This window comes from Botrytis deweyae, assembly GCF_014898535.1.
Source record: "Botrytis deweyae strain B1 chromosome Unknown BDEW_001, whole genome shotgun sequence".
Classification (NCBI taxonomy): domain Eukaryota; kingdom Fungi; phylum Ascomycota; class Leotiomycetes; order Helotiales; family Sclerotiniaceae; genus Botrytis; species Botrytis deweyae.
Genome location: NW_024066208.1, coordinates 347,962 through 365,286, shown reverse-complemented (window position 1 = coordinate 365,286; position 17,325 = coordinate 347,962). Strand labels below are relative to the sequence as shown.

Below are 17,325 nucleotides of genomic sequence, written 5' to 3'. Positions count from 1 at the left end.
TCCAAGCTGTGTATCGACAGGATGAATATGATTGTTAACACTGGTTGTTCTCTCTTAAAGTACTGTTCTGGGGAGGATAATCTAAATATCAGAGTATTCACGATTCAAAAAGAAACTCATGTGATCTCATGTCTTCTCTGGGACTTTTCGGTTTGGTATTGTGTTCTTGATGCCACCAATTGGCATGCAGTGTAATACTCATCATAGGAAACCAAAAGGATTTCATTTTTTCACAATCCATTTCATCTTTCTTCACCGTCTCAAATTTCCGTGCTCAGAACCTTTAATTCTATCTCTTACAAAAATCCGATACTCTATTCTGTTTCAATTCGAAATCCCAAAATTTGACTTCTAAACTCTCTCCGTTAGTAGCCTCAGCTTTAGCAGGTCTACAAGCCATCGCTCCGACTGCAATGTGCCAATCTTCATCAGCAAAAAACCAGGCCACCTCTCTAAGTGGTATTCTCTCTTCGCCCTTGATCCAATAAACCCAAAGACTTTTTCCATTCTCATCCTCCTCTCTCCTCGCTTCGACCGTAACCTCCACGTCTTCACTCGGATCAAGACCTGTCGGATAGATGCTCCAATCCGCAAAATTGTCACATCCAACAGTGCTCACAAATGGTTTGTCATTATAAAATTCAACTCCAGTCTTCAGCCAGCGATCTTTGGAACCGGCTTTGGTGAGATGGAGAAGAAGGCCACCTTGGTCGTAGCGATATTTGCAAGGGAGGGAAAATGTGATCTTGGAAGAAAAGAATGAGGTGAGAGGTATTGCCGAAGCCATGTTGGTGGCTGCATTAAAGGCATCTGTGGTAGGAGGCTTGCGCCAGATGTCGGTTGATGGAGACGCAGTTATGGAGAAGGGTTCTTTGGTGGGAGACATATTGTTTTGTATGGGTTGTATTTCGTGAGTGTGTAATAATCTTGATCTTGAATAGCACCACAGGTCGGGAGAATTAAACTTCTGTTACTTCAGACAATAGAGATTCTCTCCCTCTCCATCCATTTATAGTAGTCATGATGTAGGACAAGGAAGGAACAGATCATGCGTTTAGCTACCCCCACTTTTGCGGGCCGCATATGCCGGTACATACACGATGTAAGCCGGATTTCGAAAATCGTACCAGAATCGTAGTTTCTTGGTGTTTCGTAATGAAATTATACACCTACCGTATTCTTTTGGAATATAGGCAATGCGCTAGTAAGGATTAGTATTTTTAGGGCCAATTAGAGGGCTTTTGTGGGCTTGTGGGTTAGGGTTGTTGAGTGATTACTAATCAATATTTTCAATTTTATTTTTGCTTTCTCTTTTTTTTAATTGTATTGTTAATATTAATAAAATCGAATTTTATTAATAAAAGCTTTACAAATTTATTAATATAAATTATCCAGAGGAATCTCTTTTTAATGGTTGGTGTAATCTGATTTGTAAGTATTAAAATCTGAAATATATAATTATTCGATTTAATATATATAATAGATGTTGATATGGATTTTGCTATAGCAAATAAGCTCTTTTCGGAAACTGAGGTTTATAAACTATTAATACAAATTCCCGAATTATCGAATATCAGGTTTGAAGTAGTTTTACATTTTAAGAATAATCAATATCATTATGGTTGGGTTTGTATACGCTTTCTTTTGTATATTAGATACTGGTTAAAGCGTAGAACCGATATTTATATATATGATATCGATTTAGGTTATAAATGGGAAGGTAAAAATAGTTTTGGATGATTTGTTAAATGGATAAAAGAACATAGATCCTGGAATACTAGATACCCTTTTACACATCTACCTAATCGTCTATCACTATTATTAGAGCACTTTACCCGTGTATACTGTATTCAGGAGTGCAATCGCAATATTAGCCTACTACTTCTACGACGATCTTATCGACAAGCCAATCAATATATAAAGAACCCTGAGTGGATAATACATTGTACTGCAAATGAAGTCGAGGCATACAAGAAGTATAGCATTAAAGGATTAGAGAAGGAATAGGAAATAGAATACGATTTAAATGATTATATCAAAAAGAGGCCTAATTTCAACCCTAATCCTAATAAAGAGTATTGAATTAAGGGGTTAAATTATATATTTCAGGTTTAAATTTTTATCTATAACTCTTAATCTTTTAAAAGCTCTATTTCTAGTATTTGTACTACATTTTTTTTTAATAATAAAACTAAAAGTTCTGGTTTTCTTTTATTATTTAAATTCTTGATTCCCAATTGATTTAATATACTTTTAAGCTCAGATATAGTGCACCTGCTACAATCAGAGGTAACTACTACCTCGCCATCGCTTTGATATATTGATATATTATCGTCGGGCATTAATGCATACTAATATATATCAATATCTTGATTTCGTATATTCCAATCCCCTACCTTTAAATTAGTAATAGAATACCCTTTGATCTTCAATAAATAATCCTCTATACCATCACATACTAAATTCAGGCTTATATCCCGAAAAGAATATTTCACCACCTCGATTTTAGCCTTTTCGATATATAAACAATTCTATATTGTTTTTACTACCCATATAACCATAATATGCTTTTTAGAAACATTCTAATTAGTTTTATCCCCCCACTCTTGCACTATACGTTCCACATATACCTCAATTACTTCTTGCAAAAGCTCTTTAAAGGGTTTATTTATATGTATATCAAGAAATTGCAATATACCTATACAACCTAATGGTATCATAATAATATAAATACTATGCTTTTTTAAAAAGCTAGAATAATAAGTGTTTTATAAAAAGTAGTATAATTGAAAGCTAAAAGAAGTAGGTTTTCCGGTTTAGTGCTAGTAAAGGGTATTAGTTTATTTTCGATAAAAAATAGTAATAATTCTTTATTATTATATATAGATTTATTGAAATGTATAATAATTCCTGGTGTATACTTTTTTTTTTCAAGCTCTTCGATTCTACCCCCCTTTTCCATAGATATCCCATAGAATATAAGCTTAAAAGGAATTCTATTCATTTTATTGGTAAATATATATAATATTAGGGTAACTTAACGTTTATTTCACCCACTACAATCTGATTTGCCTAATACCTTTTTTGCCTTTTTAGTATTATAGGTTCTACCCGCAATATATTCAAAAGGAATAAGCGTTTTGTCGAAATTTATGATCATACTCTCTTTGAATTGATTCTTTCTTGCTTTATTATATACTAATTGATAGATCAAATAAAGATCGATACATAAAGGATAGAGATATTGAATATCCTCGACTTTCATTAGTTCTTGTAGCTCTTTTTGAGTAAATACTATAGAAATAGGAGAAGAAGGAAGAGGAGAATCGATATTTTGGGATTTTCTTCAAATAAAGCATAGAAAATTGAGTACATATCGAGTATATTCTATAAATAATTTTGATGCCTATTAGAAAGTATATAAATTAGTATATTATATAATGTTTTGGAATTATATTAATCAAATTAGGAAAATAATACCATATAAATGATATATTAAAGAGATATCTCTTTTTTTTTAAAAAGCCTTTAAACCATTTTTTAGAAAAGGTAAATAAGTTTTTGCATTCAGAATTAGCTTTTTTTCAGAATCTTTTAGAATAATATTTAAATCATACCTATCGAATAAGCTTGTCTAAAGCTTTAGCTTCTAAAAAGCATATATATAGTTGATCTTCAAACTCAGGCCAATAAGGTTTATAATGATACTATATATCTTTAGTATTTCTTTTAAAACCCATTATAGTATCTTTATTTCGAATCCAATTGTATATAGTCCTTAAAGGAATATTAAAATATATCCCTATCTCTTTATATATAGAATAACGATATCGATTAATTTGAAGTATTTCTAAATCGAATACAGAAATCTGATGATAATAGTAAAATATAATAATCTTTTATTTAGTTCTTATAGATTTATAATATATAAAATACAATATAAAAAATAGTAGAACCCATATTGACACTTTTTGTTCGAAGGTTTTATTGTATTTGCCTCTTTTCGTAGGTTTTATTGAATTTGAAAATGGTATAATAATATTTGTATCGATTTTATTTAATATATATTTATTAGATAATAAGGATATACTGAATAATAATTTTTATAATTAATTAATAAAATATAGTTGATTTATTAATATAAATTGAATATACCAAACAGGACTAGGAAAATGGTTTAAATAAAGAGTTGATATTACGTGCGATTAAAATTAGAAAAGAGCCTCAAGCTAATTGGTTTTAAATTAACCTTAAAGTATTAATCCTTACTAGCGCATTGTCTATATTCCAAAAGAATACGGTAGGTACTAACCTGGGTAGGTATTGTATGACACGATGTTAGATATAATCCTAGGAGCATATTAAAACGACGTCATCGTGAATCGGTTAAACACCGGATAAACCACGGCAACTTCTTATTCTTTTACCTCTCAATTGATATGCAAGCTCCAGTGATATTCCGTATATGTGCTTGGGTTGGAAGGTGATCTTGCTGAGCTGTTTGATACATCATCAGGAATAGTCCAGGGGCAGTTCGCTTAATCACGAGGACCTCTCGATCCAGTTACAATGCAATCTTCTGTCAGTTCTTCATATGATTGAGTCTCACAGCACATTCTGGTCAAAGTGGTTTCTTCTTTCGTGGAAATAGTTGTATTGAAGTCATGACTAGTGGGGCGGTTTCGTTACTTCTTTCTGATGAGTGGGTTCATAGGTGTATTAGTTTCCACCCCTCCTGATCACGTTATTTTCAAACTCATCACCCTCACATAATCACACACTTGCGCGTCTTATCAACCTTCTCCGTGTGTCTTCTTCTTATCATATTTTGCCTCTTTTCTTCTTTCACAAACTCTTCAGCTTGTTCTAATCTCTTAAGAGTAAGAATTGTACCTTCTCTAATTGCGGCCGCTTCACTCAGTCTTCTTGTCTTTGCTTTCTGAAGCGATTCTTTTTTGATATAGATTCCGTCTTCCTTCAAACAGCGAACACATTTCCTTTCCAAGTGTTTTATTTCCTCTTTGCGGAACGGACAAGTTGGAGGGTAGGCATTAGGTTCGCAAAGATGATTAATGTACGACAAATGTGGACAAGTATGGGCGTGGCAGATTGAGAGACACATCTTTGTGGATGGAGTTTTTGGTTAGCGTGAGTGTTCCTGTGAGTATCTAAGCTGATATGATATTTCTAATAGCTAGTGAAGGATTATTTGAAGTTCGAACAAAGGGTATTGGGGTTTAATAATGAATTTCGAGGGAATTGTTCGTTTATTGTTCTCGATTCCATCATCTCATATCTCTAGAATCAATGATATTCTTTACCCTTTCTCAGTTCTTATATGAAACTGCAGATGAGATCGAATTCGTTGAACAGTTGAAGGGGTAGTTCTCGATCCAGCTGTCTCCGCTCTGTACTAAGTTGGTCCAATTAATTCCACGCATACGATATCTAACAGTATCACTTTGAAACATTCTTTGTATCGTAATTGACCGACTAGATTTTATTAATCATGACTATTCCATCTCAATAGGAAATATGGGTCGCAAGAAAGATAGAAGCAGTTTCGCGCCGTCTCCAGTCTTCAACATTATAGAAGCGATAACCAAAAGGGGTTGATATAACGGGAGGAAGTTATAAAGTCTTTCATTAATCAAATTTGAATTATAAGAGTTCTGGAATCTACTCATTATATATATAATACTTTTCTGATTAAAATATACGATTATTTAGCTTTTTATATTCTGGTTTATTTATAATTATATGAGACAAAATTGGATATAGTATAATAGAAAGATTGAAAATTATTTAAATTATTTAAAAAAATCTATTATTTATTTTTAGATATTTTTATAATAGTATTTTTGAAAGATTAAAGTTGAAAATTCGAAAAATTTTGAAAAATTTATTTATTTTATATAGGAAAAGTGTTATAAGTTAAAAATTCTGAATTTTTTTAATTAAAAGCTTATATAATTTTTCAATAAAAATATTTAAAAATAAAATCGAAATTTTTATATATAAATAACGATTCAAATTATTTATTACAAAATTTTTATAGATTAATATTTATAATTGTATAAATTATATAAGAATTTGATTTATATAAAAAAATATGAATTTTGTAGGGATTATATTACAAAACATTATGCTATATAGTGAGTATGTTCGATAACTCTTACAACTGAGTTTGTTGTTTGGGTTTGGATTGTAAATTCGAGTCTTATAATTTATTTTACATCAAATAAAATCCCTTTGTTCTTTATCTCGAATTAGGGATTTCTCTTTATCGATAGGATAATCTCAACAACAGGTACTCGTTCTTCATCCACAAATAAATAATTTACATCTCCTAAGCTCAAAATAGTCAGCTTCTTTGTGATGTCGCCAGACAGAGACATTCTCTTACACTCTCAACATCATTCAAAACAAGAACATTGGATTTATTTTAAGCAACTTCACAAAGGCCTTTATTGTTTATTGTATAGCTCAATATGAGTAAGAAGTTTCTGGAAATATAAATACTTCTCAATACTTTTCGGGGATTCCTAAAAAGAGAAAGAACAATCGCTGAACAAAACCGCGATCATGAACGCTGAAGCTCAATACTTCCAATATCTTGCACAATCTGCTGGAACAGATAGCCGAGCACGAAGAAGACCAACTCCAGAATTCACCGACTGGAACTTTCTCACTGAATGGGAGAGGTCAATGCAACCCAAAAAGAAATTCCCTAAATCCCAGAACGAACCTTTGGAAGAAAATTTAAGCAATCCACAGGAGCCTATCCCGAAATATGATACACCTCCACAATCACAAGATGAATCCCCAGAAACAACACATGAAATAGACGAACAACACAAGCAATCAAGAAAAGACAATGGAATGTTCCAGAGATACATTATTCCAGTTTCTGTACTCATCGGGGCTCTTATATTTTCCATTCTCAGCCACTCTTTCTTTTCGGCAGCCGGAAACTTCGTTAAGAATGTATTAGAAGCTTTTCTTGTGCTTTTTGTTTTTCGTCCCGATCAACTACGCGCTTTGATTGAGATACTCTGGGGATGTTTCAAATGTTTGGAGAATTTCCCTCAATTTTATTAATATCAATACATTCAAGATAGATAACCACATTACTCTTTGTGCCGAGTGTTAATGCTAAATGACTAATAAACTTGCTTTGACATGAATAGGTGTTACCTTGAAGAGGATGGTAATGTGGAATTAATTGAAAACTTTGAGAATTTTGGACGATCAGCCAACATGAGCCAGAGATGTACTCAGCTCATTTAATAGAGTCTATGATCGAAATTCCCTAGATGTTCTCATGTGTTACAACTCGGCTCCTGGAAACATACTGTTATTCAATACTGAGGTTTCCTAACATCTACACAAACAACAAACAACTTGCATGGAATAACACGAGGATTATCTCAACCTCTATATCCCTAGCTTACCCTTCTGCAATCATTCAATCAGTGATCAGCCCCGCAATCAGGAAAATGATACAAATAAGCTCAAAGACACAAGTTGAAGCTGCTTAATATGGATATTCACATCATCAAATCCACAAAAACTAGGTTTCCGAGCTCTCACGCAAAATCCCATTGTGAAAACTTGCAAAGATCCTGCTTATAGGTAAGGTGTATTGTTTTCTGGAATACTGCTGTACAATCTATATCACGTTCTTATTTTGGAAATCATTTGGAGCTAATTAACACAGGTGATCTCAGCAAACAGGAAGTCCCTAATATGAGTGGAAAACATCATATCACATAGAACAAGAAACTAACAAGAAATTTCCCGTAAAATCCTATTATTCAACCCTTATCAACTTGATACTACAAACGACTCGAAGCACTAAACATTATCGATTCGACATTCACATCTGGAGATACATCAACTTTCATACGTTACATTGAAGCGGTTGCTGTGCAATAAGAGGGGATATAAACATAAGCGAGATAACGAAGGAAAGATGCTGTGAACGAGACATTTTTTTGAGGCGATCAATCATATTTTACAATCGATTTTAGGAGCTAGACAGTACGATATCGTACTTCGAACTCTCAAAAAATACCTCGAGTGAACAAATCAGTAACAATGTCCAAACAATAAAAATTCACGACTATAAATTCTTTGAATCCTCATTTTCCTCACCGCATCATAGAGAAATATACTCACTCACCATACCCATCCCCCAGCATTGAACTAAACAAAATCCAGTATTAAACCACTCCGTAAACATAGTTCAACAAGCAATTCCCCCATCCCCAACCTCAAACCATGGACTCCAACCCCCCAACCCCACCCCCCTACACCCGTACCCCCTCCCCCACCTCCCCCCCCATAACCCAAGCCCAAGCCACCAGCGCCGAGCTTACCGAGCTCCTCCTCCTGCGCACCCAAGCGCGGGAATTTCACAACCCCATCTCATCGCACGCACGCCAACTCACTCATCAAGCCGAGCGCATCGAGCTTCTGGAGATGAAGAACCAGCAACTGCAGACGCAGATGCAGATGTTTTGGGCCGAGTTTGATAGGAGGCGTGATGAAGGGGTAAGGGAGGGAGTGGTTCAGGGGGCTTTGGAATCGTGGGAGGAGTTTGTGAGGTTGTTGAAGATGGCTTTGGTGGTCGTGATGGCGGTGCTGATGCATTGTTTCCTTTGTCTTTTGTTGAAGATTTTGAGAGTGGAGGGATTTTGAGGGGTGACGACTGCTGGGGATTTGGAGGGGAGATATGACAGGTATGTAATGTACTGTTATATAATTCCGTAGATTGAAATTTCTTAGATATAATAGAATAGATTTTTTTTTAAAAAAAAAACGAATATGAATCATTAAGTGATGATTAGCTTATGTAAATAACATCTCTGATACGAGTACCGTGACCAATAGCCGAAAATTCTGAAGTTGATATAGCCTTACGTGACTTAATTAAAGATCCGATCTACTCTTAGTCTAATCGTCGCTTTTTTCGACAAGTAGAGCGACTCTTATAGTAAAGCTTTATGAAGATCTAATTATATATAAGATAGTTAATAGCTTATATTATAAACTTAAATTCTAGGAATTTCTGAAACTCTTGAGTATCCGAGAACTCGATTATCTTATTACTTTAATTATTACTAAATGATACCTATCTAAAACAAATCCTTCTTTGAGAATTATATTCGAAATAATAAAAAACAAGCTAAAATATCTATTCGAGATATAATATAAGTCTTCATATGAACATTAATAGTAGATTGTAATCTAAGTCTCTAAAGAGACAAGGAAACCTTTAAATGGATCTGATCGACTGAATAGTAATATAAATCATTAGAACATGCGTGACATCACAAGAGGAAAAAATTATAATTATTCCCAGCGGAGATGACTTCTGAACACACATATATATATATATACCATTTCAATCTTCCGACAAAATAAATCCCCAAATCCCCAAACTTAAACTCATAGCAATAAATAAATCAACATCACCACCACATCACCATCACATCACAACCCGAATCAACAATCTCCATCCCTCCCCATCACAATAACCTACCAAAACCTCAAAAATATACATTCAACTCCAGATTTTTTATCCATCCATCCATCCATCAATTTTCCAACATACCATACCACATGCCCCAGACAGAACCATCCCAAAATCTTCTCTTCGCCCTCCTCTCACTCTAAACCTAAACCTCAATAAATCAATAAATCAAAATTATCCATCTTCTCTCCTCTCCTCCCGCTTCCTCGCGAACGAGTATACCACAATCTCCATACCCGAACAACTAATCATTCATTCATTCATATCCCTAAAAACGTCAAAGAAAAAAAACCTACCATTGCACCTGGTTGGCGTCTCACAGGGGTAGGATATCCGTTGTTCCGATACTATTCTTCCTGCATATATTAGGCTTGCTGGTACTTTGGTTTGTGGAATCAATCTGCATTCAACATTGCCACTTTAGCTCTGATGTCGCTAGCTAATACGTAGAATCTATATCTATGTCCCCAGCTTGCAGGCTTTTGGTTGATACTCTGATCCATTACCGGTATACGAGAGAGATTATCCCAATTATCTTGAGTATCCATGAATCAAGTCATTTGATATCATTTTCACGTATCACCTGGGCATGCTTCTCAAGGTACCTAGGGAATCCTCTGTGGCGCAGCATTCAAGCCACCCCCCATTTATGAGCACCTCCAGCTGCATTCTCAACTTGGAAATATCAGAAAACCGGTACACATACCTAGTAGCTTTCTGAACAATCTCAGATATAGATGCAGTTGCTGTCTTGCTGTCACAATGAGAGTTAAGTCCAAAATTCAATCCACCAGACTATATGGCTACTCAACTCAGTCAAATCTATGAAACTCTTCACACTCTCATCGGGCCATTCACACCCTTTCTAGTACCCATCAACTTCTACATCAACCTACGGTTCTTATCTCACCAAATATGAAAAACAAGTGCGGCTAGCAATGTCGTAAATATAGCAAATATCATACAACTTCTGAGCCGATCACTACCGCGGGTATTACTGACATTATGGAGCATGAACGGGGACTTTGTCGGGCAATGGACGGTTTGGACGGAGACTGGACCAATTATTTTGGCTCTTCTGATATGGGGCACAGAATGGGACATTGATGAAGGATCGATTGATGGGATGCTAGATGATTGGTGGGCTACATCCGACGACGGAAACGAGCAAAGAAAGGTTGAGGAACAACGAGAGAAGGAGTCTAATAAGGGAGGAATTGCTGTTGAGTGCCAATGACATCATTCGAAAGGTCGCTAATTGAGGTGGAGACAATTAAGTACGAAAAGCTTCGAGAGATTTGATTGCTTGAACTCTCAACTGCGCGATGACCAGGAGATTAAAATGCTTCGAAAGTTTGCGGTTACCGTTGACGATGACGATGAAGGTGTGCATCAATGGAACCGGAGTAACATACAAGTTGAATCAAGAAACTCTGTTGTATGCAGGAGCTGTAAAATGTTTTCCTTGGAGGGAGCGAAAAGGTAGTGGTGGAGCCAGCGTCAAGCCTACAGAAATATATGGGATTATCATATCACCCGCAAGTCATGATCAGGACTAAGGGATCTACCCGCTCAATTGTTCGAATTTTGATACGAGAGGAGGAGAGATCCATTTAAATTGAAGCTTAATGGCCTTGAATCTCACAGCATAACACTAGGTCCACTGAATCACACGCTATTATAAGCTAAGAATCGCCAAGGTTGCATTTGACGTAATCGTGCCGTTACTCCCGTGATAGATACTCAACCACGACGACACCCAGAATTATCTTCTCTTTTTCTCAACTCTTCTCAACATAACAACATTTTTGGCTATCCTCCACAGACTGAATATGTCTGAATCATCCATCCACAAACGTGCCATGGTAATTTCCGCTTCGGCGATTGCATTTCTTTTCGCTTTCATTTTAATCGTTGTCTTCATCGCGACGGATATCATTCATATTCCATACGTTTCTCATGGTTTGGGTTCACTTTTTTCCTGGATGACTGTGATACTATCACCAATCTACCCATTCTGGGCTCCTCTAACGCTTGGTGTCTCTATCAAGCTATGTCGACACAAGGCATTTCCAAAGCAAACAGAATGGATCACTTCATCTATTCTGATTTGTACATCACATCTTGGACGAGTGATTGTGGATACGATGCAGGTGTTGGGGTTTTTTGACAAAGTCTGCAGCTTGAGAAATTGCTGGCATGAATATATTCAAATGTGCTTGATTGCAGTTGTAATAATGGGCGAAGTCGTTGGGATTCCATGGGATGCAAATATTGTTCAGACTTGGGTCGACAAATTGGCGGTCGAATCTGAGGACCAGGCAGCAAAAGAGACAGCTATAAATGACGAGGATGGGATGGAAAAGGGTCTTGCTGATCAAGCCCCCGAGGAGGTTACGTACTCGGATAGTGGAAATGCGGGACTACATGAGAAGCAGATGTCTGTTGAGACTATTGAGCTTCATGGAACTGAGGACGTTGAGTTGCCCGTGGATGAGGCATCAACACAGAGTGATGAAGGCACGAAATAGACACACGATGCGAGATCTATTCTTGTTTGATTACAACACAGGCCATTGGAAATCGAAGTGGAAGTGGAATACGTAAATCGGGAAACAGCTGGCGTTGAGGGTTGTTCAAGGGAAGTAGATAATTGTAGCATCAAGCAATGATTTATCAACTTGGGCCTGGTGGGCTTCCTATTACCTTGTTTCCGATTTATATATCACTCGTTGATCACAAGTAAAATACAAGAGCATTCTGTGCTATCCATGGAATTTCACAATGCATACAGGGTCAACTGAAATCGTCAATTCCGACTAAATTAAAATTCTGTTTATTAGCAAAAGAAATATTCCCGAGGTCGCTGAACCTACTCTACAATAGTACTAGTCCCGTTTGCGGACTCGCTAAATTATTTACATTCACATATATATTCCGAGTTCCATACAACAAAGACTGAGGGCGAATCACCAATATTTTTCCTTAACAGGAGCTATGCTCTTTGTTGCTTGGCCAATGTCAACAAAGACTCCTTAATCCAAAACCGTAAGATATCTCCTTATCTCAATGAAAATGTATGGACGTAGTTTTTGGCATCTCACCAACTTCAACATATCGGTCTTCATCGAAGGCCCGTCCGTCGCAAATCACCAAAATTTGATTTGATTGGGTGCAAGGGCAAGAGGAAAATGGCAAGAGGTGAATTCATACAGCAAGCCAAGGTCATTGTCGCTTTCCCCAATATTGGAGTGGGCGCCCTTGGCGAAATTAAGGATCAAATACTTCCCGACACAAATGTCACTTTCTTTCGATCCAGCTTTTATTTCAATGATCCCCCATCAGCTGAGGGAATAGCAGAAAGAGATTTGATAGTTGCTCCTGCTCCTCCGCCCATACCATGGGAAAAGTTAAGAGAGATTCGAGAACGAGTGTTGAAAGATATAGAACAGACTATGGTGGAACCAGGAATCATCATCCTAGATGATAATTGTAAGCCTAGACTCAACCTTATCGATGCTATGGAGATTGAAGACTGGGATTATAAGCTCGTTTCCCCTGCACGTAGTCAAATCACTCGGGATCTCATGCCGATGCACTATGGAATTCAAATGAAGGAGCAGTGGCTGGGTGCGCTGAAGCATCTGAAAGACGATTGGGATGAATATGTCATTCCCGCCAGGAAGAAATTTGAAATTCCCCCGGGCCAATCGCTATCAGATGTCATTGTGCAGATTATGCAAGAACCGATTCCGATACCAAGACCTGCCGATGATCCTAGAGATTATTCAGAGGAGGATGATGATGGAGAGGTAATCGACAATAAGCTTCTCCGAACAGCTCACAATACGGACAACAGGCTTGGATCCAATGCTCAAATTCGAGCTTTGCCACTATCATTTTCCAACGTCATTGTTAATTCGCCCTACAGTCAAAACAGAAACACAAACAACGCCAAAACAAAAACCTTTTTCACATGGTTCTTCTTCCTCGCTAATGCCATACTTACTGTTGGACTTGCGTACATACTTTACAACATGGCATTAGACTACGAAGAATTTATCGAGAGCGACAAACTGGAAAAGCGAGAGATTCTGAAAGAACCATCCGAGTGGGTGGAAGAAAGTCCATTTTTCATCTGGACGACATGGCCAAAGAAACTTGTGAGAATGGCATTGCCTTACGCTGCAAAGAGGAGACAAGTAAGCGAGGAACTATTAGAGACGGTTGAGAAATGGATACAAACGGAAAGATTTTTGAGGGGAAGCGATCCGGGATGGCAGTTTTCGGATGTGCTTGAAAAATTGAGGCATGTGGGGCTTATCACTTCGGATACTATAAAGAAAGAAGCATCTGGGGTAGTCTCTAAAGTGGCTTCTACAGCAGCTTCTACGCTTTCCGCACCAACGACTATACCGACGATTGATTTAATAGGGGCTGAGTATGATTAAGGTTAGCATTTAAAATGCATGAGATATAATAGTAATGCCATGATTTGAACTGGAGGCTTATGAATTATGCATGAACATGTTTGGCACAGCTGGGCGTGAATAGGATGAAGCACTTTCTGAAACTGATATGGCTCTCGCATCAACCACATTTTAGCCTCGTCAAAATGTCACGTCCTCCACGACCCCAAACACCAATTATGTTTCTACTTCGAACACGTGATAATTTTTTACTGTCAACCAATCATAGTTTTTCTAGCAGCGGATATTAGTCAGCCCCGCTTATCCCCGAAACGATCACCATCCCACCACCAGCACCATCATCCCACTTCCTCCTGACTCAAACCCCTCTTTATCAAACTCCCGACTCCCAACTACTCACCGTGCGAAACCTTATGATCCATCGTGATCGACCTCAATTAAAAACTCTTTCAACTTCCCATCACGCGGAAACCCCTTCTTTATCTTCTTGGAACACAATAACATCCTGTCAATTCCGAAACAATCTCGATGAAGCCCATTTCTCCGCACGGTACATGCTTCCAAGGCTTCGAACAGGAAGACTTTGCTTGTGCATGAATCAAAATGGAATGAAAGAGATGAGAAGAAACAAAAATGAATCGAAAACAGCTACCAGTTCATTCTATTCCTGTTCTTATTCGGTGGCATGTGGGAGGATCATCTGATTCTTTCTCCACATGCAAATAAACGTGCTTGACGTGCTTTTTAACGGGCCCCTTGCTTTCTTTTGGCGGGGTATTGGACCCTGGACCCCTTGTTTTTACCCTCTTTTTATGCGGTGAGATTCAGTTGCGACAAGATATTCATGATTCGGGCATGAATTGCTGGGAATCATGTACAATGAAATCTTTACACATAAAATGTATAAATATTAGCGATCATTTCACGTTTATGCGGTGTTACTTGTCAGGTTACTTGTGTATCTTTGAACAACACATAAACTCTGTTGCTCTTGCATACATCTCATTCATATAAGACTGTCTCTTTCTCAATCAATTTTTATAGAAGGATTCTGGGAATCTATTTACCTGCCTTTTTGCCAATTATACCAATTTCTTGGATTTCTTTTCGATACCCAGTATATTACGTCGTTCAGAGGACACTTTTGAAACTCGGTTTGAAGATACCGAATAGTATATACCCAAACAGTTGCAATACCTATCTGTCTATCGTATCACTCCACCCCCCACACACAAACTCAACATGGGATCAATAGCCAGAAGAACCATTGGTTCGACCCATCAATGGTGGAAAGAAGCTGTTGTATATCAAATTTATCCCGCATCCTATCTCGATACTACCGGATCTGGAGATGGTGATCTCAATGGTATCACCTCGAAATTACCATATATCAGATCTCTCGGTGTAGATGTAGTATGGATTTCACCTATCTATGCATCCCCCATGAATGACATGGGCTATGACATTTCAGATTATCGAGCTATCAACCCTATGTTTGGTACCATGGAAGACTGGGAACGTAGGTCACCCCCTCTTCACTCCTTTCTCAAGAATCTCAGAAATACTAACAACACATAGGTCTCTGCGCCAGAGCCCACGAACTAGGGCTAAAACTCGTGATGGATCTCGTGGTAAATCACACCAGTTCCGAACATCCCTGGTTCAAAGAATCCGTCTCGGGCGGTCCTAACGGTCCCAAAAGAGACTTCTACTACTGGCAACCACCCAAGAATGGCAAAGAGCCCAATAACTGGGGTGCCATGTTTGGTGGTTCATCATGGGAGAAAGATCCTTCTCATCAAACAGACGAATACTATCTCCACGTCTATGATGTCAGCCAACCTGATCTTAACTGGACAAATCCAGCTGTTCGCAACGAGGTCTGGGATATTATGCGTTTTTGGCTCGATAAAGGATGTGATGGATTTCGCATGGATGTTATCAACTGTATTTCAAAGGAACCTGGATTTCCCGATTTTGAAGTCACCGATCCGAGACTTGAATTCCAGATTGGCGTGAGGGGCAATTTCAATGGACCTCATGTCAAGGAATATTTGGAAGAAATGCATCGCGAAGTCCTCTGTCATTATCCCGAAGCATTTACCGTGGGAGAGACCCCAGGACTCAAGAGACCTGAGAGTGCATTGGGCCTCGTACAAGGAGGAAAACCTCTCCAAATGATCTTCCAATTCGAACACATGTACTTTGATATCCAACCCGGAAAGAAACCCTTCTTTCCTCGCCCTTCATGGGATCTTACCGATATCAAGAAAAATCTCGGGGAGTGGATGTCCTTCAATGCCGCGAATGACGGCTGGGACTCTCTCTACCTAGAAAATCACGATCAGCCGCGTATTCTTGGGCGCTGGGCAAAAGATACTCCGGAATGGAGAGTGCAAGCTGCGAAAATGTTAGCGCTATTCCATGCAACCGGTAGAGGAACCTTGTTTGTCTATCAAGGACAAGAAATCGGAACGGCAAACAGCAAGTGGTGGACAAATGAAGAGTTTAGGGATGTCGAAGAGATTAATTTCTTCGCGGCAGAGAAGGCGCGTCGGGAGAAAGAATCGAATGGGAAAGAAGTAGACATGACAGATGTTTCGCGCGGTATCCAAGACTACGGAAGAGATAACTCGAGAATGGGTATGCAATGGGATGACTCTCCAAATGGCGGATTTACGGAGGGTAAACCATGGATCAAGACGAATGAGGAATACAAGGAAATCAACGTCGCGGCGCAAGAGGGAGTTAAGGGGAGTACGTTGGAGTTCTGGAAACAGATGATTAAACTTAGGAAAGACAATCCCGTGTTATGTAAAGGTGGATTTGAAATGGTGGATCAGGAGAATCAGGAGGTTTATGCATATCTGAGGAAGGGAGAGGAGAAGGAGTATTTGGTTGCGTGCAATTTCAAGGAGTGGGATGTTAAATGGAAGGTTCCAGTTGAGATGGGAAAGCTGTTGTTCGGAAGTTATGAGGAAGGTGTGCAGAGTGGAGAGAAGGAGGGTGAATTGAATTTGAGGCCGTTTGAGGGAAGAATATATGTGAGAGATATTTGATAGGGAGAAGTATGGTTTAAATGTTTATTGGAGCTCAATGCAAAATTCTTTTCTTATGCAAACTTTTGCTTTCTCTTCGTGTGGTATGTGTGAATTGGTGAGATACATGGAATGCTTTTCGTATCATCTAACCACGGGTACAGCAGACATGAGAGATCCTTCCACGAAGCATTGTTCCGACTGTGGATCTAAGTGAGCGATTCGATGACTCGAAATAGCTAACAACTACCGCGTGGTAGCTGATATCAAATAATGCAACCAATAGCTTGGAGAATAGTTTTAGGAATGTTGTGAGGAG

General features: G+C 38.0%; 8 protein-coding genes across 8 annotated transcripts; 6 read left to right on the top strand and 2 right to left on the bottom strand.

Annotated features, from left to right (window-relative positions):
• Positions 1 to 289: 289 nt before the first annotated feature.
• Positions 290 to 886, bottom strand: EAE98_000124 (uncharacterized protein; the record flags this gene model as incomplete). Its single annotated transcript, XM_038947742.1, has 1 exon — positions 290 to 886. The coding sequence occupies one exon, from the start codon at positions 884 to 886 to the stop codon at positions 290 to 292; it is 597 nt and encodes a 198-aa protein (XP_038815419.1).
• Positions 887 to 4,765: 3,879 nt separating this feature from the next.
• EAE98_000123 (uncharacterized protein) lies at positions 4,766 to 5,122 on the bottom strand (the record flags this gene model as incomplete). Its single annotated transcript, XM_038947741.1, has 1 exon — positions 4,766 to 5,122. One exon carries the CDS (start codon positions 5,120 to 5,122, stop codon positions 4,766 to 4,768), a length of 357 nt encoding a protein of 118 aa, XP_038815418.1.
• A 1,463-nt stretch (positions 5,123 to 6,585) lies between these two features.
• EAE98_000122 (uncharacterized protein) lies at positions 6,586 to 7,101 on the top strand (the record flags this gene model as incomplete). The annotated part of the gene is made up of 1 exon (XM_038947740.1): positions 6,586 to 7,101. One exon carries the CDS (start codon positions 6,586 to 6,588, stop codon positions 7,099 to 7,101), a length of 516 nt encoding a protein of 171 aa, XP_038815417.1.
• A 1,182-nt stretch (positions 7,102 to 8,283) lies between these two features.
• Positions 8,284 to 8,703, top strand: EAE98_000121 (uncharacterized protein; the record flags this gene model as incomplete). The annotated part of the gene is made up of 1 exon (XM_038947739.1): positions 8,284 to 8,703. One exon carries the CDS (start codon positions 8,284 to 8,286, stop codon positions 8,701 to 8,703), a length of 420 nt encoding a protein of 139 aa, XP_038815416.1.
• A 1,847-nt stretch (positions 8,704 to 10,550) lies between these two features.
• EAE98_000120 (uncharacterized protein) lies at positions 10,551 to 10,775 on the top strand (the record flags this gene model as incomplete). Its single annotated transcript, XM_038947738.1, has 1 exon — positions 10,551 to 10,775. The coding sequence occupies one exon, from the start codon at positions 10,551 to 10,553 to the stop codon at positions 10,773 to 10,775; it is 225 nt and encodes a 74-aa protein (XP_038815415.1).
• A 595-nt stretch (positions 10,776 to 11,370) lies between these two features.
• EAE98_000119 (uncharacterized protein) lies at positions 11,371 to 12,069 on the top strand (the record flags this gene model as incomplete). Its single annotated transcript, XM_038947737.1, has 1 exon — positions 11,371 to 12,069. One exon carries the CDS (start codon positions 11,371 to 11,373, stop codon positions 12,067 to 12,069), a length of 699 nt encoding a protein of 232 aa, XP_038815414.1.
• A 660-nt stretch (positions 12,070 to 12,729) lies between these two features.
• Positions 12,730 to 13,989, top strand: EAE98_000118 (uncharacterized protein; the record flags this gene model as incomplete). Its single annotated transcript, XM_038947736.1, has 1 exon — positions 12,730 to 13,989. The coding sequence occupies one exon, from the start codon at positions 12,730 to 12,732 to the stop codon at positions 13,987 to 13,989; it is 1,260 nt and encodes a 419-aa protein (XP_038815413.1).
• A 682-nt stretch (positions 13,990 to 14,671) lies between these two features.
• Positions 14,672 to 17,089, top strand: EAE98_000117 (uncharacterized protein). Its single transcript, XM_038947735.1, has 2 exons — positions 14,672 to 15,487; positions 15,547 to 17,089. The coding sequence occupies exons 1-2, from the start codon at positions 15,211 to 15,213 to the stop codon at positions 17,025 to 17,027; spliced, it is 1,758 nt and encodes a 585-aa protein (XP_038815412.1). The 5' UTR covers positions 14,672 to 15,210; the 3' UTR covers positions 17,028 to 17,089.
• Positions 17,090 to 17,325: the final 236 nt, after the last annotated feature.